The 27,022-nt window shown below is 37.4% G+C and overlaps 1 protein-coding gene across 1 annotated transcript in view; it reads right to left on the bottom strand.

Moving 5' to 3' along the window:
- DNAH7 (dynein axonemal heavy chain 7) overlaps window positions 1-27,022 on the bottom strand; it is a 252,298-nt gene that overhangs the window by 54,756 nt on the left and 170,520 nt on the right. Inside the window, exons 48-49 of the mRNA XM_039248955.1 lie at window positions 14,132-14,286; window positions 3,259-3,449 (exon numbers count right to left, since the gene is read on the bottom strand). Of these exons, the coding sequence (XP_039104886.1) occupies window positions 3,259-3,449; window positions 14,132-14,286 (346 nt within the window). The remainder of the gene's footprint in view (window positions 1-3,258; window positions 3,450-14,131; window positions 14,287-27,022) is intronic.

The raw sequence follows: 27,022 nt of genomic DNA, 5'->3' as shown, positions 1-27,022 counted from the left end.
TGAACTAGGGAATGTACATTTTAATTATGTCCATTAAGGTGCAGTCTACCAACACCTGATTCATCCCAGTATCTAATGGCTCTTAAGTTCTTTGTTTTTACATCTTATAATTCTTCCTTCTCTGGTTATTTCCCATAAGTTGGAAAGTAATCATGGTCAGGTCTCTCCTTTCATAAAGCAAATAAACTAATAAGTCATTCACTTGTTCTCCCACAATCCCTTTCAGCTATGGAATGATCTCCCTTTTGTACCCTCACAACTATATTTATTGAAACTGTCATTTATACATGCTTTCTGTCTCTCATTTCATTTCTCAGCCCTCTACAATCTACTCACAGCCCAGCCTCCACACACCCATAAATACACACAGCAATAAACTGTAGAAACTTTCTGACTCTGGTCATCAATGAACCAATAAGTCAATAAATATTTATCTGACCTTGACCTTGGCCTATGGTGAACACTCTTCCAAGGCTTTTTTTTTTTTTTTTTTTTGCACCCCAGTCATTTTAAACATCTGTTTTTGCAATCTGCCTGCCCTCTGCCCGTGTGTCCTGAGTTCAGGTCTTCACTTAGGTGTTGAGCCTCACCTCTCCCACCTCCTTTCCATGTATCTTCCATTTTGGCTACGCTGAACTGATTGTGGACTCCCATGCACACCAGCTATGAAATGTCTGCACGTTCTTCAGCTCTGGCTGCTGAGTGGGAGACTTTATGTTTCCCCACCTTTCCTGGTAAGAGAATTGGACACAATTCCTCTGCAAGAATGGGGTCATTCTGCTTTTGTAAGAAAATTTCCTACAAGTTTTCAGAAAGTATAAAACAGCTCCCTGCAGTACCCCTAGGAAGAGGGTTCCCTTCTCTGCCCAAACCCGGCACCTTCTCCATGATGGTTTCCTCTGGATTAAACTTTTCTCCTCACTTGACCCATGGTGGGCCTTGAATGCCACTATGTATAGATTACATGAGCATTATCATAAATTTAGATGGGATAATAAGAAATTCCTGAAATAGAGCACTTCAAAATCCCACTAAATGTGGTTTTGTAATTCTCGACTGCTTTGGTATTTATACATGGAAAAAAAATAAAGCTTTCAAGAGATTTTTCCCTGTTGGCATGAGAAAACAAGTGCACAAGTTAGATTTTCTTTAATCCCCAAGCCACAGCCATAGTATTGAGTGAAATGTGTTTTACAAATTCTGTCTCATTGTATTCAGATACAAGGAGGTACTCATTCATATTCCATTAATGTTCGATCTTTCAAGATCAAGATTTTATAAATCTAGGCAGTTGCTCACAAATAACAATAAACATTCAAACGAATAGCAAAGAAACATTTCAAATTATATAAAATATGATTTCATACTTCTATTTTCATTTAGATTCAAAAGGATTATAGCAGCATGATATCATCCCTTGGGTACTTTTGAAAACAAAGGTACATAAAAGAGTCTAAAAATAGGATGAAGAGGAAGTATTTTAATTTGTAAATGAAAGCAAGTAACTGCCTCACTATGTTTTCTAACCCCTGTTTAATCAATCCCAGCAATTAAAAATAATGAAGCAATAAGGCAGTCTAGGGAGCTTAAGAATTCCAATACTGAATCATAGATCAGTTTCCTCCCCACAGCGGCTTATGACTTCTGTAACTAGTTGCTCGTAAACTAGGAATTGTTAGTTATTTGTGATACTTTCCTAGATTTTACTAAAAAGTAAACACGGTTTACCATGTCATCTATTAAAAAAAATTTAACACAGCTAAATTTAGATAGTCTTCATACTCGTCCATGAAATGGACATTTATTATTCCTGTTTATAGACTAGGAAATAGAGCCACAGAGAGGTTAAATAACTTGGCTAACATCACACAATTGGCAGGTGATAAAGCTAGGATTTGAACCAAGAGAGTTAGGCTCCAGAATGTATGTTCTTAATTACTTCTAGATACTACCACTCCTAATGGATAGATAACACACAATTTTTAGGTGTTTAGATAACATTTATTTTAATAAGTTAAAAATAGTGGCCAAGAATTTCCATTATTTTAACATTGTGTTTTTTAACAAGGGTCACCCCTCTTTTCCCCAGCCTTCCTGGGTTCCTTGAATGTCCAATCTAAAGTATGTCCCCAATTCTGAACTCCTGTGTCTTCCCAGTCATAAATATGGTCACTTGACATATACATTATTTACAGTGTAAATCTCTTGAGAGCAGTGACCATGTTTATTCATCTTGGAGGGAATGAATTATGTGGTCTTTATGTTTTCTCTACCTCTGTAGAGAGATGCCTATGTTAATTTAAATATCTCCAATAAAGGACAGTGTTTGAACTCTCTGGATAAATCTTGTCTCTATGTGTAAAATCTGAATCAACATTTCTTAATGTCCTCTCCTGCCAGCTTTCTAAAAAAATATTTATTTATTTTGAGAGAGAGAGAGCAAGCATTCATGCACAGGTGCAGGGGGCACAGAGAGGGGACAGAGAATCCCAAGCAGGTTCTGCACTGTCAGAGCAGAGCCGGATAGAAGGATTGATCTCACGAACTGTGAGATCATGACCTGAACAAAAATCAAGAGTTGGATGCTTCACCAACTGAGCCTCCCAGGTACCCCATCTCTTGCCACCTTCTGTAAATAAAAGTTATTCTTCCCTCCCTTTCTCATTCCACAAACATTTATCATAAGCCAGCTTTATTGAGTGCCATGATTTCAGAATAAAAAAAAATGGAATGACCTCCAGGAGCTCAGTTGCAGATCAGTATCGCAAGTAATTTTAGTCACTGACTAAAACTTTAAGCTAACTTTGCTCTTGAAAGGAATTTCTAGTATTTCAAAAAGAACCAGTAATCAAAATCAGTTCCTTTAAGTGATTATAAAAAATCAGATAGCAACAATCTCATTCTGAGAGAGAAGAATGGATTTTTGTTAATGACAATGCAAAGAATTAGCATATTATCATTTATTACAAAGGATGTGCATATATGCCATCTATCCTTAACAATCAAATTCTAAGAATAATATCAATTATAGAAATTAGATTCTCAAAGCCTTTCTTTCACTGCATACTGAAGGCTCCTTTATTACTTACATGCACACATAAAATAAAGATTTGGAACTTAGTATAGCAATTTCAGGAAATGTCAAACAAGGACAAACTCTCTTTTTCTTAGGAATACCTATTCTCCTTATGGCTTAGGAGGAAAACATAGTCATTAATTGTAAAATTTGATAAAGAAACATTCACTTTAGATACTGGCCTTTACTGATGTTTCAGGAAGATAATGAGGATTTCTTAGCTTGGTAGTAATATAGAAGCGGAAATCTGGTGCGTATTCAATGGTAGAGTCCCCGAGTCGGATACATGTGCTCCCACCCTGCTTAAAGGTCTGTTTTAGAAGAAGAGGTTCCAGTATAGGATCTAGTTCTTCTCCAACATTTTCTAGCAACACTGGAGTAAAATCAGAAAAAAATATGCCATGTTATTTTAAATACTGACTGTCAACATTCAACCCTCCCAATTCTTTCAGCCTTCTAAATTACTGTTATTCCTAGTTACCTATAAAATTATTTTTGTGTTCTGAGTATAAGGAGATGATGTCATAAAAATAACTGTATGTCTGTGGGAAGGGCTTAATTAGTGGGTCTGTCTGGCCATTTTGCATGCTTCAGTGCTTTTTGGTCTGCAATTCACCACATGCCTAAGTATGATGGCAGTGAGATAAATCCATCTGAGACATCACAGAATAAACATTTCAAGTTGTATTTAAATGGTTAGATTTTTAATCACAAAAGTAACTCCTGCTTATTGTAGAACATGGGGAAAATGTAAGAAAGAACAAAAGTATTAAATGAGGGGGCCATTACAGCAATAGCACTGCTAGGAATTTACCCAAGGGATACAGAAATGCTGAGGCATAGGAGCACATGTACCCCAATGTTCATAGCAGCACTCTCAACAATAGCCAAAACATGGAAAGAGCCTAAGTGTCCATCATCAGATGAATGGATCAAGAAGATGTGGTTTATCTATACCATGGAATACTACATGGCAATGAGAAACGATGAAATCTGGCCATGTGTAGCAACATGGATGGACCTTGAGGGTGTTATGCTGAGCGAAATAAGTCAGGCAGAGAAGGACAAATATCATATGTTTGCACGTATAGGAGGATTAGGAGGAACTTGACGGAGGAACAAGGGGGAGAAGAAGGGGGGAAATGGTGGGGGAAAGGGAGAGAGGCAAACCATGAGAGACTCTTGAATGCTGACAAAAACTGAGGACTGATGGTTGTGGGGGGGAGGGGGGATGGGCATGGAGGAGGACACTTGTGGGGATGGGCACTGAGTGTTATGTGGAAACTAATTTGACAATAAACTATTTGTAAAAAAAAAAAAAAAAAAAATCTATTAAAAAAAAAAAAAATGAGGGGGCCATTAGACTGAGCTGGTGCTAAGTAAGCAAGCCAAACTCTAAACTTATAGATGTTTCAGGTTACAAAATCAAATCAAAATCAAAACCCTAAGGCTAGCCAAATACAAACAGCCGATTAAGCTATAGCCAATCAATTTCCTTTTTTGCTCCCTACTTGCTCTCTATACCCAGCTCTGCTCAACAGAGCACACTAAAAGCTTCTAGTTTGGCACTGTCCAATTCCAATTACGTTTTGCTCAAATAAACATTTAAAAATGTTAGTGTGCCTCAGTTTATCTTTTAAATATTTTACACAATTGACTCATACTCATATATAGGTTGGTAGAAAAAAGACACAAAACTATGATAATTATTTGTTGGATACATTTTTCTCTTTGGTATTTTTATTCATCTTTTTCTGTACACAACTGAGACTAAACATTACACCTGATTTTGCATCCTAATTATTTTGGAAATAATTTATAGCATAAACATTCCAATTAAAACTGATAAACTTGCTTTTAATTATTGTGTAATAGTCACAATAATAACTTTATCTAATTCTTTAAATCAATTCTCTATTATTAGATATTTCAATTGTTCTGTTCTCAGTGTTACAAACAGCACTGTATACAAAAACTTTGTGCTTAAGAATATTTTCTGATGATAGCATTCTGGAAGGGGGATTCTTAGCTAAAAGATCAGGGACATTATTACGGCTCATGATACATTTGCCAAATTAGTCTTACATTTTGGAGTTTGGGGTGCTACCGCAGTCAACCTTGAGTAATGGTGTTTTGCACAAGTCCTTCAAGGGACTAGATGTGCAATCTTGATGGGAAAGGATGAGCTTAGGGCATTGGAATGACGGGTATTTGAACTTCTACTGCAGTGAAAGTATAGACATATTCTGCTACTTCCCAGAGGTTACTCCTGGCTAAACACATTCCTATAATTGTCTTGTCAATTTCTTTCACTGCTGAGATCTTAATTAACCAAAGCAGGCATGTGAGATGACTTTAAAATTTCTTTCCACATTTTGCTTGAATGAAATAATTATTTTTCATGGTTAAATAATATGAGCTTATTATAATGTATTAAATACATTAATCTGTTATTTAGATTGCTTCCATTTTCCCATTGTTAATAATGCTACAGTGAACATCTTTTGGAATAAACCCTCGTGTTCATCTCTGATTACTTAATCAAGCTGGAGTCCTAGAAGTGCAATTAATTTAAAGGCTATTTATATCGCCAAATTACTTTCCTGAATGGCTGAAGAAATTTCAGAGTTGCAATGAGCCCTCATTTTTTAAACCTGTTTTTCTACAAAATTGTGCTTACAAACGCTGAGCACCATGTTGACATTTTATTTTCTCATCCTCAAATGCTTTAAAAAGCATGGAGTATTGTTGCCCTAGTTTTACATATGGGGAAACTGAGGTAAGGCAATTGAGGTAAATTTTTCAGTTAAATCATAGTAAATGACAAAGTAGACACTTGAACTAAGCAGTGTCTCTCCTTACCCAGCTCCCTTAACCATGATGTGATACTGCCAGCAATAAATATTATATTCATGACTTACAATTTGATAGGTAAAAAATAGCTAAAATTTGTATTCAAGGCTTGATGGTTTAGTTGATCTTTGTCTAGTTACGTTTTTCTTTTGGGATATTGTATATATTTGCCCATCTTCCTGTTGTGTATTAAAATCAGGTTCAGTTCTATGTAATAAAAAAAAAAAACACTAAAATAATAGTGACATGGAAAAGAAGGACTTTGTATCTCATGTAAAGGGGAGCCTGAGGTAATTAGTCTAGAGGTAAAGGACCCTGGGTCTAAATGGTCAGAGATCCAAGTTGTTGCCATCTTGCTCCTTTTTGGCCAAAATGGCCTTTCAAATGGCATTCACATTCCAACCGTCAGAAAGGAAACAAAAACAGGGGCACCTGGGTGGCTTAGTCAGTCAAGCGACCGACTTTCGCTTAGGTCATGATCTCGCGGTTCGTGGGTTCGAGCCCCGCGTCGGGCTCTGTGCTGACTGCCAGCTCAGAGCCTGGAGGCTGTTTCAGAGTCTGCGTCTCCCTCTCTCTCTGACCCTCCCCTGCTCACGCTGTCTCTCTCTCTCTCTCTCTCTCCTAGAAATAGATAAAAATATTAAAAAAAAAAAAAAAGAAAGGAAACAAAAACAGAAAAGGGGGAAACATCCTTTAAGAATATTTCCTGAGAAACACAAATGGCATTTCCACTTATATCATGAGGGCCAGACGATAGTCAAATGATCATAATTAAGCACAGTAGAAATTAGGAAATTTCTTTCTTTACTCTATATCCAGCTAAATATGGAGGTAGTGCTAGTTTTTAAAACTTCATTTGTATTTTTTTTTAAATGATTACTTAGTTTTGAGAGAGAGACAGTGCAAGCAGGGGAGGAGCAGAGAGAGAGGGAGACATAATCCAAAGCAGGCGTCAGGCTCTGAGCTGTCAGCACAGAGCCCAATGTGGGGCTCGAATCCACGAACTGTGAAATCATGACCTGAGCTGAAGTCAGATGCTTAACCAACTGAGCCCCCAGGAGCCCCTCATTTCTATTTTTTAACAGTGTTGTAGCAAATAGCTCCCTACCCCCCAGTTTTCTGCCTGTTTTCAAATTTGTTTACATTTTATCTTGCTTGTAGAAATTTTCAAAACTTGTTCAAAAGTAAAAAGAACAGTACACTGATGATATGCTAATCATCCAGCTTTGACCCTTGCAAATTTAGCCAATCTTCTTTCATTTCTTCCTCATCTCATGCTGGATTATTTACAAACAAATCCTAGAAATTGTAAAACTTCACCTTTAGATATTTGACTAAGTATCTCTAAAAGGTAAAGACTCTTTCTTAAAAATTTCCACAGATTAAAAAATTATCAATAATTCACAATTTTATCAAATATCAAGGCAGAGAATATGTTTCTACATGATCTTGATATATTTTATTATTTTAAAAAAAATATTTGCTGTTTTCCAGTAGGCTCCATGCCCAATGTGGGACTCGAACTCACAACTCTGAGATCAAGAGTCACATACTCTCCCAGCTGAGTCAGCCAGACACTCCTGTATTAAAATATTTTGATTATAGTTTGATTGCTTAAATTGGGATACAATAAATTCCACAAATGATAATTGCTTGATAATCTCTTAAATTTAGCATTTCTTGGCTTAGCTTAAAAATATTTTCTTTTCTATTTTATCCATTGTGTATTTTTCTACACAATGAATCTGTGTTCTTTCTCAAAGACAATATAGTTATGCCCCTTTGTTTTCTTCTAGCATGTATGTCATTTATTTTTTCTTTCGTATTTAATTCCTAATTTATCTGGAACATATTTTAGTGTAAAGGAAGACTCAGTATATTTTTCCACAAAACCACTTTTTTCAACACCATTTGCCGAATGACCTATCATTTTTCTATTGGTTCATAATGCCTATTCTATATTAGAGGCTTATATTTTTAAAGGTTTATTCCAGAACTTATTCCAGTTAATTCCAAACCCACCCTTATTTTTAATGTTTGTTTATTTATTTTGAAAGTGAGAGCGCGCAAGTGGGAGAGAGACAGAGAGAGAATCCTAAGCCGGCTCTATGCTGCCAGTGGAGAAACTGACATGGGGCTCAATCCCACAAATCTGGGAAATCATGACCTAAGCCGAAACCAGAGTCAGAGAACCGAATGAGCCACTCATGTGCACCCAAACTCACTCTTCTTCTGAATTTTATTGGCTTTTTAATTTTCTTCTTTCTATGTTAGTTTTAGTATTATTTATAAAGAACAGTTGACATCTTTACAGCATTTCATTTTCCTATCAAGAGGTCTTAAGTCTCCTTATTTTTCTGTGAAGTTTTGTCACCTTTTTACTATGCACTGTTGAAGTCATTCTAACTTTTTGTTTGATTTTGTTTTGTTTCCTATTCACTGGTTGACTACAATCACTACACACTTATTTTTGTCTCAGTTGTTATTTTTAAATATTCTTTTTGGAATATATCTACTCCATGAAGTTCTTTGAATCTAATAGCTTTTTAGCTAATTTTCTTTGGTTTTCTAGATGAAGTGTATTGTCTAAAAATAAAATATTATTTCCTCTTTCCAAATGTTATTGCACCCTCATTGCTTTACTGCACTGAGAAGAATATTCCTAATAATGTTAAGCAGCAGCAGTGATACTACATACCGATTTCTCATTTTTAACTTTATACGATCAGATTTTTAAAATCTGTTCATTTTCTAGAATAACATATGAACTGAAAGTCTCTTAATGAAAAATCATAATATTTAAATTTTGCTGAACTGCCTCAACTTTTACTGACAGCAATTTTTGAGTAAAATCTCATATTTAAATCATTTTTCCCTAAAATATATAATTTCATCCTCTTCACGTATTTGTTTCCTATTTCGAATGGAATTAAGAGTGTCTATATTAATATGTATAAGTCTCTTTCAAAGCAAAAATACATATTATAAGACTTAAATATTATTGACTTGATTCTTTTCTCCAAAAGTGAAAATTTATTCCTTACTGACAGAATCAAGTTTTAAGCCTGTTAAGTTTTCTATAGCATCCTTATTTCAAATAAATCTGTTCTCAGCATTGAATATTTACTATATTATAAGCCTCAGTGAAAAATCAAAAGTATTCTAAGTTTTAAAAAAAATCAGGAAAAGAAACGAAAATCTAAAGGTACATGAATTCCCTTAGAATGCTATCCTGATTTTAATTAGACTCCTTTAACTTTTAATTAGAACAAAATATGTTTCATGCTAAAACACAGGAGGAAAAGTTAATGCAACAGGCTTATTTCTATCATCAAAGTTAACAATATGCTGGTTTATGTAAAAATCGCCTTCCTCATTTCCAAATGGCAGCTCATCAGTATTTGCAAAGCTTGTCAGAAACCAAGATTGGGGACCAAACACATGGCTGCTAATATCTTTTGAGTAAGGCAGAGAATCTCACTAATAGTTTCTTTACCAATAGAAATGTAAAGGAAGCCAAGTATTCTTTTAACATTTCTCTCACTTAGGAGAGCAACCGATTTCAGTTTTTCATTGCGTATTATGTACATTATTCTATGTTAGACTTCAAGTTAATAGAAACAAATCTTTTGCATATTACATTCAACAATATAGCGTATTGCATCGAGACTTGGAGGTGAGAAGCAAACAGTTATGCACATAATAAAAGGGCAATAGCAGAAATTTGTAAAAACTTCATTATTGTCATTTCATGGGAGAGGTTGAGATGTCACAGAAAAAGAGGTGTTTGAGTTGTACCTGAAAGGGTAAGCTTAAAAGACTTCACCAATTCTTTTAAGGATGGAAGAGCATAGAAGGCCAAGAGATGTGAAGCGATGACATGGCGTATGTACCCTGTTTCTGTGTACCCCGTACCCCCGTGTTCTAAATCTCATCCATGTGTGATCTTGGGCTCCCTCTTTACACCAACAACACTGCTCTCAAACAGCAGAGACCAAGTCTGTCCTGTTCATGCCATGTTTTCAGTGGCACGTGGTAGTTGCAAAACAAACAAATGAGCAAATGAAAGAAAAATTAATCCAGAAATAGTTTTGCATGTTATATGCAAGGCAGAAATAAAGTGCTAGGAGATCAAAGAAAAGGCGGCTCAGGTATGACAGAGGCTGCCCTTAAGGCAAAGATTCTTTTTTCATAGAGTTAATGAAAAGCTATTTAGAGATGTTCTATACAAATTGATACCTTTCTTTTTTTAAGATTATATTTTTAAGCAATCTCCATATCCAACATGGGACTTGGAACTCACAACCCAGAGATCAAGAACCACATGCACCATCAACTGAGCCAGCCAGATGCCCCTAAGTTGACGCCTTTTTAAAATTCTGTCTTATTTTTCCAGCTTTATTGGGGGTATAAACAAATTGATTTATCAGCAATATTTATGTAATTAATATCCTACACACACCTTATTCACTGGTGTAGCTAATATAGACATATCTTTCTTTTCTACAACATTGGCTTTCAAACTCTTTGTAAGCAGTAGGATACTTTTTTCCAAAGAGATTATTGTCTTAAAACTCAGTATAAACAAAGAAAAGAGAGGCCTGTTCTAGTCAAAGCAGAGCCACGTGGGTGAAGGAGGAGAAAACCTCTACGTTCTCTACCCAGGCTGCCAGCAAGGGATGACAGATCAAAAGCCACTGTTCCTAATAGGCCAACATTTAAAGATAACTTCTTAAATGGAAGAGTCTTAAACTGCTGATGTTTTAAAACTGTAACAGTAACCAATCCTTTTACTTGAAGTTTCAATATAAAAATAGTTGTGAAATCTGCCATCTGTTACTTCCTCTACAATAGATTAAAATTTTTCACTTCTCTCTGATGACTAATGTTAGAAGGTATTGTAAATAATTATTGTCCATTTTTAAAGTAGTCCATTCCCAAAAGCAGGTTAAGGCAATTGCGAGTGGCACAGTCAACGCTGGGCAAAGGTAGAAGAAGTGGAGACTAGTTTCAGCACCCTCCCTTACAAAGTATATAATCTGGGTTAAGCCACATAACTAACATTCTCTAGCACCTTACTTACCTTGTTCATAAAATGAACTGGTTGGAATTACTATTGGAGCTCACATTTTTTATTCTCACAACTCCAAGAAACACATCTGAAATCTTGATCCAGCACACACATATGCACAAAAAATCTCAGAATTTTCATAAAATAATGCTTGTCTATACTCCATGCTGCACAGCCCAATATATTCTATTCTTTGCTACTGCATTTCATTTAAAAATGCTAGTCATAACCCACTAAACCTTGGTTTTCTCTCTGACAGTTTGGAAACCACGAGACAGATGGTCTCCATGGCCCTTTCTTCTCCAAACTGAAGTAATACTAACATTAAGATCCATGACTGAGGGGGCACCTGGGTGGCTCACTTGGTTAAGCGTTCGACTTTGGCTCAGGTCATGATCTCATGGCTCACGGGTTCGAGCCCAGCGTCGGGCTCTGTGCTGACAGCTATCTCAGAGCCTGGAGCCTGTTTCAGATTCTGTATCTCCCTCTCTCTCTGACCCTCCCCTGCTCATGCTCTCTCTCTCTCCCTCTCTCTCTCAGAAATAAATAAAACATTAAAAAAAATTTTTAAAAAAGGATCCATGACTGAGATTGTAGAATCTCAGAATGTCAAACACGTGGCAGATGCTACTTTTTCTTTTACTATATCAAGGAAATTTGACTAAGTGAAATCAGGTAATTGTTTAAAGCTTATTTATTTTGAGAGAGAGAGAGCAAACGAGGGATGGGTAGAGAGAAAGGGACAGTGATAAAGCCAGGTAGGCTCCCCACTGTCAGCATGGAGCCTGACATGGGGCTTGATGTCATGAACTGTGAGATCATGACTTGAGCCAAGATCAAGAGCTGGATGCTTAACCAACTGAGCCACCCAGATGCCCCAAGTAATTTTAATTAAAGTATCTAAGGTGCCAATTCTTTCAAAAAAATCTTCCCTATTTCTCTGAATTCTCATAAATATTTGTGCCTTTATTTTGCTACTATAATTGAATATACACTAATTTAATTGAAAGAGAATACATGCACACCACAGGTAAATCTCCAATCAAGAAACAACATACACTGAACTTAGCAGACACTACTGTAACTATCCAAAGGACAGTAACTCCTTCCTCACACTATCTGGTCGAAGTACAGATGGGGAAATGGAGTCTCAGAAAGATCCCTGAACTAAGCAATGAGTAAGAGGCAAGTACTCTAACTCCAGAGCTAGTGTACCTATTCGTAACAGCCTAGTGGTTCTAACAAAGATTAGTGACACATGTCCACTTTATTTTTATTACTGTTAGTAGCACATATGGTCTGATCCTATTAAACAAGCAAGATATTTGATAGTAGAAATAAAGTTCACCATTTTTTGTGACACGTATATCACTGTACCATACTCTAAGAACACCTGTTGGATGAATGAAATATCATTTGTGTGTGTGTCTGTGTCCACATACATAAACACAGATTTTGTAGGCAGACTAAGATTTTTCATTTCATTTATACCCTAAACAAACCTAAAATTGTATTATTTTAAAGATGATTAAATAAGTTTTAAAACAATTTTTAATGTTTATTTCTCGAACTCAAGAACCCCAAGATCATAACCTGAGCTGAAGTCAGATGCTCAACTGAGGCAACCAGGCACCCCAAGATTAGATCATTATTAATATGCAAAAATAAAATGTCTATAAGACTACCTGATACATTTGTTGTAATTCTTCCAGGTAATACTAGCTCCAATAGCAACTGGAATTTGCTAAACTTGTCCTAGGCACAAATGTGTTTTCATAATGTTTATATTCATTTATTTGGCCAAGTAGTCAAAAGCTGATAGGTAACATAGATTTAAAGTGTGACAACCCTGGGGCACCTGGGTGGCTCACTCAGTTAAGCATCTGACTTTGGCTCAGGTCATGGTCTCATGATCTGTGAGTTCAAGCCCCACATCAGACCGTACTGACAGCTCGGAGCCTGGAGCCCACTTTGAATTCTGTGTCTTCCTTTCCCTAACTGTCCCTCCCCCACTTGCACTCTCTCTCTCAAAACTAAAATAAAAACATTTAAAAAAATTAGGATGTGTCAACTTCTAATTTACTCAGATCATGAACGTTTTGTGTTTTGTTTCAACAAATGTGACATGTGTATTGAGCTTTACTGAAAAATCCTTGTCATGTTTCTAATCTCTCCATTGTGGCAGATAATATCAATACAAAGTGTGTGTTCACTTCTCTGCCACTCGGGTAGGACAAGTCGAAAGAAGAATAAATAGATAATTGGAGTAATGTTGTGTTAAAATACTTCTGGCATATCAAGTGGCCCTTTTAATTGTAGAAGTGGAATTCTAATGAGAACTAAAGAATGGCAAACGACAGACAACAATTAAAACAGCTACACTAGACAAAGTCTCAGAAATGAATCTTGGGACTGTTGTAGGTTAACCTCAAGCACGGTTAAATACGAACACACTATTTCTGCTTCTGTAAATCCGCTTGGCAAGCCTGTACTTCCCTGCTCTGGCTGACCACACCCACACCCTGGATGCAAGGTCACAGAACACCAGTCACCATTCTACCCTGGTGGTCTGTCACGTAGTCACTGCCCCACGGCTTCTCAAACGTCTAATTATGGTTGGTCATTTCAAGACAAAGGACTTAAAATTGATAGGTCTCTGCCAAAACTCACACCGGAGTGTCACAGTGCAACTGGCTACCATAGTATGCTGTAGAATGTAATTGGTTAACTAAATAATGACGTATTCTGCCTTACTGACATCCATATAAGCTCAATGCCACCTTTGTTCGGGGCCATTCTCTGCATTTCCCCATGAGATCAGAGATCAGGTTTGGCCCGGCCGTAAGTAAAATCTTGCCTCACTTCTATTCGTCGTTTGGTGGTCTTTCCGACAATCACCCTGCTTCGGGGACAAAGGAAAACCTAACCCCGCGAGAATGATAATCTCTCAAGTTCTTGGTGAATTATCAATAAGTAATGAAAGACATAACAAAATCATTATTTATTTAAGATGAGTCTGACACAAGTATCTTTTTAAAAAAGAAAAAATCCTACCTCCTTTTGGGTTAATTGTGCCCTCTCCAGGCATTACTGTAATGTATACTTATATACTTAACTATTCACCTACATACCGGGGGTACCAAACTGGATGCAATTTTCCAGAGTCCTGACATAGTCAGGATCATTTAATTTGATTACATGAAGACTATTGGCTTTTTCCATATTCTTGATCCATTTATTAGCCTGACCTTGAGGATCTATCATCAGAGGCCACCTTCTTGCATTCCTGAAAGAGGACAAAAGAGACAATGCTGGTCAAATCATGATTTGTCTCTATGTTATTTAATCATGCACATATCACTTCCTTACAGTTTATGCTTTATAGTAACATTTCACTTTATTTTTTTTAATAATTTTTTTTAATGTTTTATTTATTTCTAGGAGAGAGAGAGAGACAGTGTGAGCAGGGGAGGGTCAGAGAGAGAGGGAGTGACAGACTCTGAAACAGGCTCCAGGCTCTGAGCCGGCTGTCAGCACAGAGCCCGACGCGGGGCTCAAACCCACGAACCGTGAGATCATGACCTAAGCGAAAGTCGGACGCTTAACCGACTAAGCCACCCAGGCGCCCCAGTAACATTTTACTTTTTAACTTACTATGAAAAACTATGTTCCCACAGCAGAAACATTTAGATTGAATAGGCTATTAAAATGACAACTATAAAAATATCACCTGGCAAACACATTTTTTAACAGAGAGAGAGAGAGAAAAAAAATGTGAGTGCGGGAGGGGCTGACAGAGAGGGAGAGAGAGAATCCCAAGCAGGGTCCACACTGTCAGCACAGAGCCTGATGACGGTGGGCTCAGTCTCATGAACCATGAGATTATGACTTAAGCCAAGATCAAGAGTCGGACACTCAACCGACAGCCACCCATGCACCTTGCAAGTTTTTTACTCTTTGGGAAATTATAATTTTCTAAAGGTTAAATTATACATTTGAAACATTTGTTGCTCTTGCTAGTTATTCAATTCGCTTGCTAGTTATTCAATTAGAAGACTGTTGCAAAATGGGAAACTCCAGTTTTTCACTGGACCCTGCCATTAATTACTCGTGTGACTGAATGAGTCAGTTCCATTTCTTGGCTTCCATCTGCTATCATTTGTACGAGAGAGAAAAAGGATGAATTAAGACATCGTATCTCTCCTTGGGATCTAGACCATTAAGGATATAATGGTCTAAAAAAAAAGGTGAAGTGCATAACGTCTAATCTTCTTGGACCCTAAAGTATTAATACAACTTTTGACCTAGTATTTGTTTCAAACACTTGTATATTTAATGTCATATATGTAGTTCATTACATATTTGTAAGCTTCCTACAGACAGAGATATATTCTCTGAGAGTCAGGTTTTGCACTATGGGAGAGCTCGTGTTTACTGCTCTGTTCTTACTCACATCCCTTTTCCGTGATAACAAGGGCAGTAAACCATGAGATACCCTGTTTAGTTTCTAGGGCACTGTGGGGTCACAAAGAGTTAATCAGTATTTGCCATCACCGAATAGTATACAACATACAGCTTTCTGCATTGTGTGAAATGTAATCAGCATTAAGATTACTGTTCTTTTCTTGGAAGTTTCAGTAAACACAAGCCATAATTCTGGTCACTTTCCTAAAGATACTGTCATACTCTTCAAAAGTGAGCACAGCAAATTCACACAGCTGGCCCGAAGAGCAGAAGGAGAAAATAAAAGGTGACTGGAACAAAAACAAAACACAAAAATGTTGGGTTTAAAAAGGGACAATTTATTCAACATCATCTCATTATAATATGAATTTGTAATTTTATTGGATAATTTGTCCAAAATGGAAATAATCATACTTTCTTGCATTTAAGTTAGAACTTGGAATAAAACATATAGTTTATATTGTAGAGAAGATAGTCTTGCCCTCCAAATTAGCATTAAACAGTGGAACAGTCAGTTTGAAACGGAATGACTCAGGCTTCCTTCTATTGCTTCCACAATTTTTAACCGCAGCACCCATGTTCATGCTGTTCCTTTGTCCAAAATGCACTTCTTCTGCATCTTTTCCTGTTCAAGTCCTATGAGTGTTTCAAGGTCAGCTCAAATGTTATGCAATTCACAAAGTGCCACAGACGATCTTAACAGAAATTTATTTTCCCACAGTTCTGGAGGCTGAAGTCCAAGATCAAGGTGCTGGCAGGTTTGGTTTCTCCAGAGGCCCTTCTCCTTGGCTTGCTGACAACACAGCCCTCTTGATCTGTCCTCACGTGGACCTTTCCCCTGAAGGCGGTCCTGGTATCTCTGATTATAAAGACACCAGTCCTATTGAATTAGGGCTCCATTACTTATCCTTAATTACCTCCTTAAAGGCCCTGTCTCCAAATAGTCACATTGAGGGTTATATACTCAACATATGAATGGGGGGTGTTTGTGGACAATTCAGTCCATACCATAATGTTAATTATACTAAGAAGAAATGAGACCACAAAAGTAGTGTAATATCGTAGATGTAATCAACTCGTAAAATGAGAATCATACCCATAAGAAACTAAAGGGAGTAAGAAGGAAAATTAGAAAGGAATACAACTTATAAATATGTAAAAGCCTCATTCTGTCACATTTTAGAAATATGTTTAAGTTGGGAGGATTAAGTGTGTTAGCATTTATGCTTTCCCCAAAAAAGTGAATGACTCACTCTTCCTTCTGTTGCTTCCACAATTTTTAACTACAATACCCATGTTCATGTTGTTCCTCTGTCCAAAATGAATGTCCTCTTCATCCTTTCATGTTCAAGTCCTATGCATGTCTCAAGGTCAGGTCAAATGCTATGCAAAGCCTGTCTTGAGGTCTCTTCTCTCTGAAGTTCTTTAGCATCCATATTACATTTATAGTACTCTGATATAATGATAATATTCTATTATGGTAATTTTATAATGTGAACAGCATCACTCATCTAAGTTGTATACTCTTTGAGGGAAAGGTCCACAATTATTCTTATCATTTTTTCCTAGATCAAATAAAGTTTGATAATCTACTGGAAGGTGAAAAACTAAAAACCATCTGACAAACAACATACAGGGTAACAGATTCTAAACACAGATATTTCCTAAGCAATCCTCCCTGCATGGACAATACCAGTTCAAGGAACACGGTCTCAAACTCAGAGAAAAGGATTATGGTGCTGACCAAGCTGGGCCAAGTCCATCATAGCCTTTCCCTTTCACTGATTACAATGAAAAGTTCTAGATAAAATACAAAAAGTAACTACTTACAGATTCTAAAATGTAAATAATAAAAAGTGAATGAGAAGAAAGTTAAAAGTGGAGAAATGACCAATAAAGGGGTACTGAGTTATGTGTGTGTGTATGTGTGTGTGTGTGTGTGTGTGTGTGTGTGTGTGTGTGTGTTTCCTTTCTGTCTTCTGACTGGTTGAAGAACAGGCCTAATGGGGGCCCTGGGCAGTGGCACAGGTAGTAAAAATCCAAACTAGTAGACAAAATGATCATGTGTGAAGCTGGTGGGGCAGGGGATAGGTAGAAGGAATCTTTTTTTTCCTTCTGAAGGAATCTTTTTTTTCCTTCTGTCCCTGTCCCCAGGTCAACCCCAGCCACCTAACTGTATTCATATGTAGAAAGAAAACCAATCTGAGAGTTGTCAATTTCTCTGGAAAGCAGAGACGGGCAAAGGGGCCTCTGCTGTGCATGGGGTGTAAGGGTGTCTTGGTCTGCTCAGGTTGTTCTAACAAATGACTTAAATAACAGACATTTTCCATAGTTCTGAAGGCTGGGAAGCCCGGATCAAGGTTCTAGCAGATCCAGTGACTGGTAAGGACCTCCTTCTGGTTTGCAGATGGCAGTCTTCACGTTGCCTTTTCATATGGTAAATTAGTGCCCTCTTAAAGCCACTAATCCCATTCAAAACTCCACCCTCATGACCCAATTACCTCCCAGGATTGCACCTCCAAACACCATCGTATTGGTGACTTGGGTTCAACATATAAATTTGGCGAACACAAAGATTTAGTCCAAAGAAGGGGGAACCCCAGTATTTTTCTTTTTCCTCTTGCCACTTTGCCGCAAGTGTGGACGTGGGTTGTGCAACAGCATGCGAAGCTGAAACTCTGAGAGAATACCATCATTTTGCACAGAAGAATACAGAGAAAGGGGTTCCTGGGATATAGAAAGTACAGGAGAAATTCTGGAGGGGACAGTCCCTAAGAAAGGATTCCCTATTTCAGACATGAGTTCTGAGTCGACTACCAAACAGTGCATGTGCAAAACATATCCAAAGAAGCATTCCAAAGATTCTGAGCTGATATAAAACCAAGCCCCGGACTCAGCCGTGAGTAATGCATGCTGAGAAGCATGTCTAGAGAGCATAGCAAAAGTTTTCAATTATGACCTCACATTGGAGACATAATGCACAGAAAGAAAAAACAGAGACTGGCACCTGAACCTAACCAAGCTGTTTGACTATTAGAATAAAAAAAGCAGTCTTATACAGAAGATTTTAATAACAACCAGAATCTTGTTTTCAAAAGGCCCAGGGTGCAATCCAAAATTACTTGACATACCAACAGCTAGAATGTGACTAATTCGCAAAGTAAAAGCAGAATGCTGGAATTACCAAAAAAAAAAAAAAAAACAAAAACAAAAAAACTTTAAAGCGTCCTCCACAAGTCAATGGTGAACATAATATAATAATAATAATAATTAATAATAAATGGAAAGAGAGGTTTTCTCAGCAGAGAAACAGAAAGTATAAAAAGAACCAAATGAAAATTTCAGAACTGAAAAATATCTGAAATAAGATCCAGTGTAAGGATTCAATAGTAGAAAGGAGATAATAGAGGAAAATCAGTGATCTAAAAGATGAATAAAAATAATCCAGTTTAAATACTAAAGTGAAAGAAAAATAAAAATAAATAGAGCCTTCAAGACCTGTGAGAAAATATTAAGAGTTTAATATTCATATGAGGGGGCTCCCAAGAGAGGAGAAAGAGATGAATGTAGAAAACATATTTGAAAACATAATGGCTGACACTTTCTCAAATTCAGTGAAACACACACTGTACAGTTTCACAAAGCTTAGCAATCCTCAAAAAAGGAGAAACTAAAAACAAAACCAAAAAAACATATAAAGATGCACATAAACCCAGATACACTGTAATCAAACTGGTGAAAACCAAAGACTTGAGGGAATGTTTTTTGAAAGCGGTCAGATAAAAATGATACATTATACATCGATGACAATTATGCAAATGACTGCAGACTTCATGTCAGAAATCATAGAGCCAGAACACAGTTGAACATTCTCAGAAGAATGAAAAGAATTGTCAACCCAGAATTCTACATCCACCAATATAACCTTCAAGAATAAAGGCAAAATATTCTCAGATCAAGGAAGCTACAAAAATTCTTTGTCAGCAGATTCCGAATTCTAAAGTTCTTCACTCTGAAGGGAAAGGATACCATAGTGGATCTTAGGGAAAAAAGCAACAAAATAGTAAAAGTAATAGACTATTTTTCTCCTCTTAATTTCTTTCAAATATGTATTAATATGGAGACATAACCATTCAGTTGGGGGGGATTCAAAGTATAGACATAATACACATGACTACTATAACATAATCAGCGGAAGGTAAAGGAGAACTATATGGTTGCAAGCATTCTACATTTTTTTTTTTTAGTTTTTTTTCTTAAATTTTACTTGGTTAACATACACTGCAATATTGGTTTCAGGAGTAGAATTCAGTGATTTATCACTTACATACAGTGCCCAGTGCTCGTCACAACAAGTGCCCTCCTGAGTACCCATCACCCATCTAGCCCATCTTCCACTCACTCCCCTCCATCAACCTACAGTTTGTTCTCTATCTTAAAAGTCTCTTGTGGTTTCCCTCTCTTCTCTCCCCCTACCTTCTCATATGTTCATCCGTTTTGTTTCTTAAACCCCACGTGAGTGAAATCATATGCTATTTGTTTTTCTTTGACTTACTTCAATTAGCATAATACATTTTAGCTCTAGCCACATCATTACAAGTGGCAAGATTTCATTCTTTTTGACAGATGAGTAATATTTCATTATATATGATTATAATGATTTCAATGTGGTAGATACACTCTCTCTCTCTCTCTCTCTCTCTCTCTCTCACACACACACACACACACACACACACCACATCTTCTTTATCCATTCACCAGCCAGTGGACATTTCAACTTTCTCCATACTTTGGCTATTGTTTATAATGCTGCTATAAGCATTGGGGTGCTTGTACCCCTTCAAAACTGTATTTTTGTATCCTTTGGGAAAATATCTAATAGTGCAATTGCTGGGTCACAGGGTAGTTCTAGTTTTAGTTCTTTGAGGAATCTCCTTACTATTCTCCAGAGTGGCTGCACCAGTTGGCATTCACACCAACAGAAGCATTCTACATTTTAACTGAAGTGGGAAAATATTATTTGAGCAGACATAAAAATTTGTACTGAAAAATAATACAAAGCATTCTAGTGAAAAAAAGCCAGTATATAAATTAAAGTGGAATACTAAAAATTGTGGATTATTCAAATAATCCAAAAGAATGAGAGATAAGAAACAAAATAAAAATCAGATATAAAAACCAAAAAGAAAAATAATAAAATAGTCAGTCTAAATTCAATTATACTGACTATAGTAGGTGTAAAGTTGTCTAAACATACTAATTAATGGAGGGAGGTTAGATTGGGAAGAATACAAGCTCTGACTGTATGCTGCCTATAAGATACTCTCACTTTTTTTTAATAGTTTATTGTCAAGTTGGTTTCCATATAACACCCAGTGCTCATCCCAACAAGTGCCCTCCTCCATGCCCATCCCCCCTCCCCTCTTCCCCACCCCCATCAGCCCTCAGTTTGTTCTCACCATTCAAGAGTCTCTCACGGTTTGCCTCCCTCCCTCTCCCCAACTATTTTTCCCCTTCTTCTCCCCCATGGTCCTCCGTTAAGTTCCTCCTAATCCACCTATATGTGCAAACATATGAAAGATACTCTCACTTTAAATATAACATTTATATTAAATATAATTGTAACAGATACACCATGTAAACACTAATAAAAAGAAAGCTGAATTACATATAGACTTCAGAACAAGATAAATTATCAGGGATACAGAGGGACATTACATAATAATAAAAAAGTCAATTTATCACGAAGACCTAACAATCCTACATGTTTATGCACCTAACAACAGAGCTCCAAAATACATGAAGCAAAAACTAATAGAACTGAAGAGACAATAAGTAGACAGATTAGCAAGGATAAGGAAGATGTGAACAATACCATCACACAACTCAGTCTGACATGTAAAGAACTCTCTACCCAATAATAGCAAAATAATGTTTTTCAGGTATACATGGAAAATTCAGAAAGATGACCACATTTATGCCATAAAACAAACTAAGAAATTTAAAACAACTGGAATCATACAGTATATGTTCTCTGACCATAATGAAATTAAATTATAAATTAAAAAATAATACAAGATAGCTTAAAATTATCAAGTATTTTGAAATTTTAAAATGTATTTTTAAATGACCTATAAAGACGAAGTGTCAAGATAAATTAGAACGTAGTCTGAAGGAAATGAAAATACAACATATCAAAATTTGTGCTATGCAGCTAAAGCAGTGGGAAATTATAGTGGGAAATGGATAGCAGTAAATGCTTAGATTAGAAAAGAAGAGAAATGTGGGGAACCTGGGTGGCTCAGTCAGTTAAGCGTCTGACTTCGGCTCAGGTCATGATCTCATGGTTCATGGGTTCGAGCCCCGCATCAGGCTCTGTGCTGGCAGCTAGCTCAGAGCCTGGAGCCTGTTTCAGATTCTGTGTCTCCTCTTTCTCTGACCCTCCCCTGTTCACGCTGTCTCTCTCAGAAATAAATTAAAAAAAAAAAAAAGAAGAGAAATCTAAAATCAATAACAAGCTTTCACCTTAGGAAACCAGAGAAAGAAGTGTAGTTTAGGCCAAAAACAAGAAATAATAAATATTATAGCAGAAGTCAGTTAAAAACAGTGAAATGAAAGCTTTATTTTTAGATAGGATCCAGAATATTTACCATGCTATGGCTAGACTGACCAAGAAAAAAAAAAAGGTAATGCTAATTACCAATATCAGGAATGAGAGAGAAGATGATGATTATAAACCATGCAGACATTAAAAGGATCAGAAGGTAATGCTACAAACAACTTTGTGGCCATAAATTTGACAAGTTAGTTCAAATGGACCAATTTCTGGAAAGATAGAAACTACCAAAAGAATAGATAATTTGCTGGGCACCAGGGTGGCTCAGTATTATGAGTCTAACTTAGGCTCAGGTCATGATCTCATGGTTTGTGGGTTTGAGCCTTGCATCAGGCTCTGTGCTGGAGCCTGCTTCAGATTCTGTGTCTCCCTCTCTGTCTGCCTTTCCCTGCTCATGCTCTGTCTTTGTCTCTCTCTCTCTCAGATAAATAAACATTAAAAAAAATTTTTTTAAAGAATAGACAACTTGATAGTTCTTTAACCCTTTCAAAACTGAAATCATAGGTAATGTCTTCAAAAAAGAAAGTTCCAGGTGTGAATAGTTTCTTTGGTTATTTCTATAAAACATTTAAGAAATAATAATTCTACATAATCTCTCCCAGAAAATAGAATGGGGGAGAACACTTTCCAATTTGCTTTATGAAGCCAGCATTACTTTGATAATGAAATCCTGTAGACATCCCAATTAAAGAAACCACATACCATGATTCCTCCTGAACAAAAAATGTAAAAATCTTCAACAAAGTATCATCAAACTAAATCAGACGTATGTAAATAAGGGGAATACATGAAGACCAGGTAGGGTTTATCCTGGAAATGCAAGGCTAGTCAAACAGTCAAAAAAAATCAATCCGTAAACTTCACCATATTAACAAACTAACTTAAAAAAACACATCTCTCCACTTCCGGGGGTGTGAGTGTGACGCCCCCCATGGTGTGGTGTAGACATGGCAGCTGGCAACACAGGATGATGCCTCACAGTATACCTTTCCCAGAGAGTATGAAACAGCTGAGATACTACTCAGTTCAGAAGTTCATATGCCTCTCGGGGTGCCTGGGTGGCTTAGTAGGTTAAGCGTCTGACTTCGGCTCAGGTCATGATCTCACGGTTCGTGGGTTCGAGCCCAGTGTCAAGCTCTGTGCTGACAGCCAGCTCAGAGCCTGGAGCCTGTTTCAAATTCTGTGTCTCCCTCTCTCTCTCTGACCCTCCCCTGCTCATGCTGTCTCTCTCTCTCTCTCTCTCTCTCAGAAATAAAATAAAACATTTAAAAAAAAAAAAGTTCATATGCCTCTGGAGCATTGGAAGCAACAGAATGAGAGTGCAGAGGATTCACAGAGACTTCCTGAGGTCTTCGTGAAAACTTCAAATGTCATGGCCCATTTCAGTCATTTCAAAAACAGTGAGACCATCACCAGTGTCTTCAGCTTATTGCTCTGTTTGCCAGCCTTTGCCCAGAGACTGCCGAGGAGTGGAAGGCTCTGACCCCAAGCCTGGAGGGCCGGTTTGAAGGTGATGAGCTACAGCAGATTCTTGGTGACAGCCAGGTCAAGTCGCAGCTTTCAATATTAATCTCCAAATATCACTGTGCTGCTGAGTGAATGACATGCCCCACTGGCCCGGGGTCTGCAGCTGACTTACACAGAACTTATTTTGCAGAAGACATTTGGACTTCGTTTGGACAGACCAACCTGGCTTGGTCTTGGTTTAATTGGACCATGATACCCTGACCTTGCCTCTGGGAAGGGTGAGAGGTGGTGAGGTGCATATAAGCTACACTGCTATCTTACACCTGGCCTATGTGTTATTTTAAAAAATTGTGTTTAAGATTTTATTATTTTAAGTGACCTTTATTCTCAATGGGGGTCTTGAACTTATGACTGATATCAGGAGTCATATTCTCTGCCTCCTGGGCCAGCCAGGTCCTCCTTAAGATTTTATTTTATTTTTGGCCCTTGTGTTATTTTTTATTCCTAATATTTCATGTTTTAATTTCAATGTGTTAGTAATTTTTGACACTATATTAGAACACATAAAACTGGTATAGGAAATAGTGGTCTTCCCTAAATGCAAAAGGAAGAATTAAGAGGCACTTTGTTGGCTCAGTGGATAGAACATGAAACTCTTGATTTTGGGGTTGTGAGTTCAAGCCCCACTTTGGGCACGGAGCCTACTTAAACAAAAAAAAACAAAAAACCCAAAGGTGCCCCAAATGTAAATGCAAAAGGAAGAACTGAACCATACCTGTATCATCATCTGAAATTCTTGAAGAGAATAGTGTTAGTGACTCTGAGACAGTACTGGCATCATTGTGCTTAGCCCAGAAGTCAAGGAAGATGCGTACAATGGAAAGTAGTTACGCCTGAGGATAACTCCAAGCATCTTGGAGCTCACAGACTTGAGGTAGATCGGTACTTGGCCATTTTCTTGGACTGTTGGAGGATGTAGGTTTGGAGGCAGTGGTCCTAAAGCACTATTTTCTCACTCCCAAATTAAGATTTTTTTTTTCCTTCATAGGCCAGACTTGAAGGTCTGACACTTTGAAGACTCCTTGTCTGGGGCATTCAGTCCAAACTTCTAGCTTCCTACTCAGCCATGGGCCTTCTCTGACGGGGGTGATTTGGAAGGAGGGATCCCGCCTCTCTTCCTGAGCCACTACATTGCAGGTTCTCTATGTAAAGGTAGTTGGGGGAAACTCTTCAATTGCTAAACATTCTAGCTTTGGGCAGTGACGGTATTGTAACCAATGAGGTTTATGCAAGGCACAATTACTGCTAACTATAAGGGGAAAAATAGCTAAACATTTTAGTTTTGACTTTTCTGAAAGGAAATATGCCTATTTTCTTCACAATTTGGAGATTCTTCTTTGGAGCACTTGTTGGCTCCCAATGAATGCATGATCCCCAAAAAGTTTGGAGAAACAACAAAGTTCCTTTTTTGGAGGAGGAGGAGGTAGGTTCCACAACCAATGTGGGGCTCAAGCTCATGACCGGAGATTGAGAGTCACATGCTCTGTGGACTGAGCTTGCCAGAGGCCCGAACAAAGTTAGCTTTAAAAGTTAAGGTAGTTTGGGGAGCCTGGCTGACTTCATAGAGCATATGACTCAGGGTCACTGAATTCAAGCCCCACGTTGGGTGTAGAATTTACTTAAAAATAAAACAAAACTTTAAAAAACAGATTGCTTGATGTCTGCTGTCCAAGGCAAAAATAAACTTTTTATAAATTCAATTTCTGATATTACATTGTTTGTAAGTCACTGATACACATTTTTTAATGTTTTATTTTTTTCTGAGAGAGAGAGAGAGAGAGACAGTGTGAGCAGGGGAGGGTCAGAGAGAGATGGAGATACAGAATCTGAAACAGGCTAGCTGTCACCACAGAGCCTGACCCAGGGCTCGAACCCACGAACTGCGAGATCATGACCTGAGCCGAAGTCAGCCGCTTAATGACTGAGCCACCCAGGCACCCTCGATATACATTTTTAAATGTTTATTTTTGAGAGAGAGAGAGAGTGAGAGCGAGAGAGCACACAGAGGGTCAGAGAGAGAGGGAGACACAGAATCCGAAGCAGGCTCCAGGCTCTGAGCTGTCAGCACAGAGCCCAATGAGGGGCTCGAACTCATGAACCTGTGAGATCATGACCTGAGCCGAAGTCAGAGGCTTAACCGACTGAGCCACTCAGGAGCCCCTAAGTCACTGATATTCTTGATCAATACTTGAAGGAAATAATCTTTTCTTCCTTGGACAACTTTACTTCTTTGAGACTTATCAGAATTCTGAGTTGTAAGTTATGTGGATAACAATAGTATCTATTTGATAGGTATTTTGAGAAGATAGAGAAGATTACTAAAAAGAGGCTATTAGTGTCTGACATACATTGTGCCCCAATAAATATTAGCTCGTATTAGTATCTCAGTCAGGTGAGCAAGGATGCACAGCTTGCTTCATAGAAATTAATGCAGGAATTTGGTACTACACCACTCATTCTGGGTATCAGGCTATGAGAACAAGCCAACTTACTTATTTGGTCTGCAGAAATGTTTTTAAAGAGGCAGTAACACGCGCAGGATGGCACCAAGGGATGGAACAGAAAGAGCAGACTGGAAGACGGGCCTCAAGTACAATCTAGGCCTGTGTGCTATTTGGCAAGACAGCAGCGCAGTGCCACCATTTTTACTCATGTGCCCCCCTGTGCCAGCAATCCATGAGCTACCTCAGAGTATTAAAGTATGTAATGGATCTCGCATATACTCAGGCACTGATAAGGTAGTAAGATCATTAGAAGTAGATTTAAAAAAAAAAACAACAACAACCTTTATTAGGGAATTATTTGTAAAAGCAATGTCATGCTATGTTATAGATGCAAAGTCTGGTCAACATTCTGCTGGACATTGTTCTCTATGGTCACAGAGCACACCTTACTATTCAGAATCATTAGCAGGAGACCCTGCAAAATCTTTAATCATGTGTAGAACATTGTAAGGCTCACTGTACCATGTTTGCAAAAAGCAGAAACAAAACATACTGAACATTAAAACAAAAATGTCATGTTGTCAAACCCTCATCAGAAAGCTAAATTAACTGGAAGAAACTTTTCTGAAAATCGTACTCATTCTGGTTTTATTCAAATTTATTAAACTTCGGGCTTGAAAAACAGCAAAAAAATTTATCTCAATAGACACAGAACAAGCACTTGACAAAATTTAGCATGGAAAATGGTAAAATCCTTCAGCAAACTAGGAACAGAGGGAGTTTCCTTTACCTAATAAAAAAGATATACAAAAACCCCACAGCTAATATAATATATCATAGTGAAAGACTAATTCCTTTCCCCTACGATTGGGTAAAAGACAGCTATGTGCAATTTCATCTCTCCTATTCAACAATATACTAGCCAGTGTAAATTATATTTGTATAACAAATATTCTTATACATGCCAATAT

The sequence above is a fragment of the Hyaena hyaena genome, unplaced genomic scaffold, assembly GCF_003009895.1.
Source record: "Hyaena hyaena isolate Hyena2069 unplaced genomic scaffold, ASM300989v1 scaffold_325, whole genome shotgun sequence".
In the NCBI taxonomy this organism is placed as follows: Eukaryota; Metazoa; Chordata; class Mammalia; order Carnivora; family Hyaenidae; genus Hyaena; species Hyaena hyaena.
Note: the sequence above shows the minus strand (reverse complement) of the source record. Positions and strands in the feature narration are given on the sequence as shown.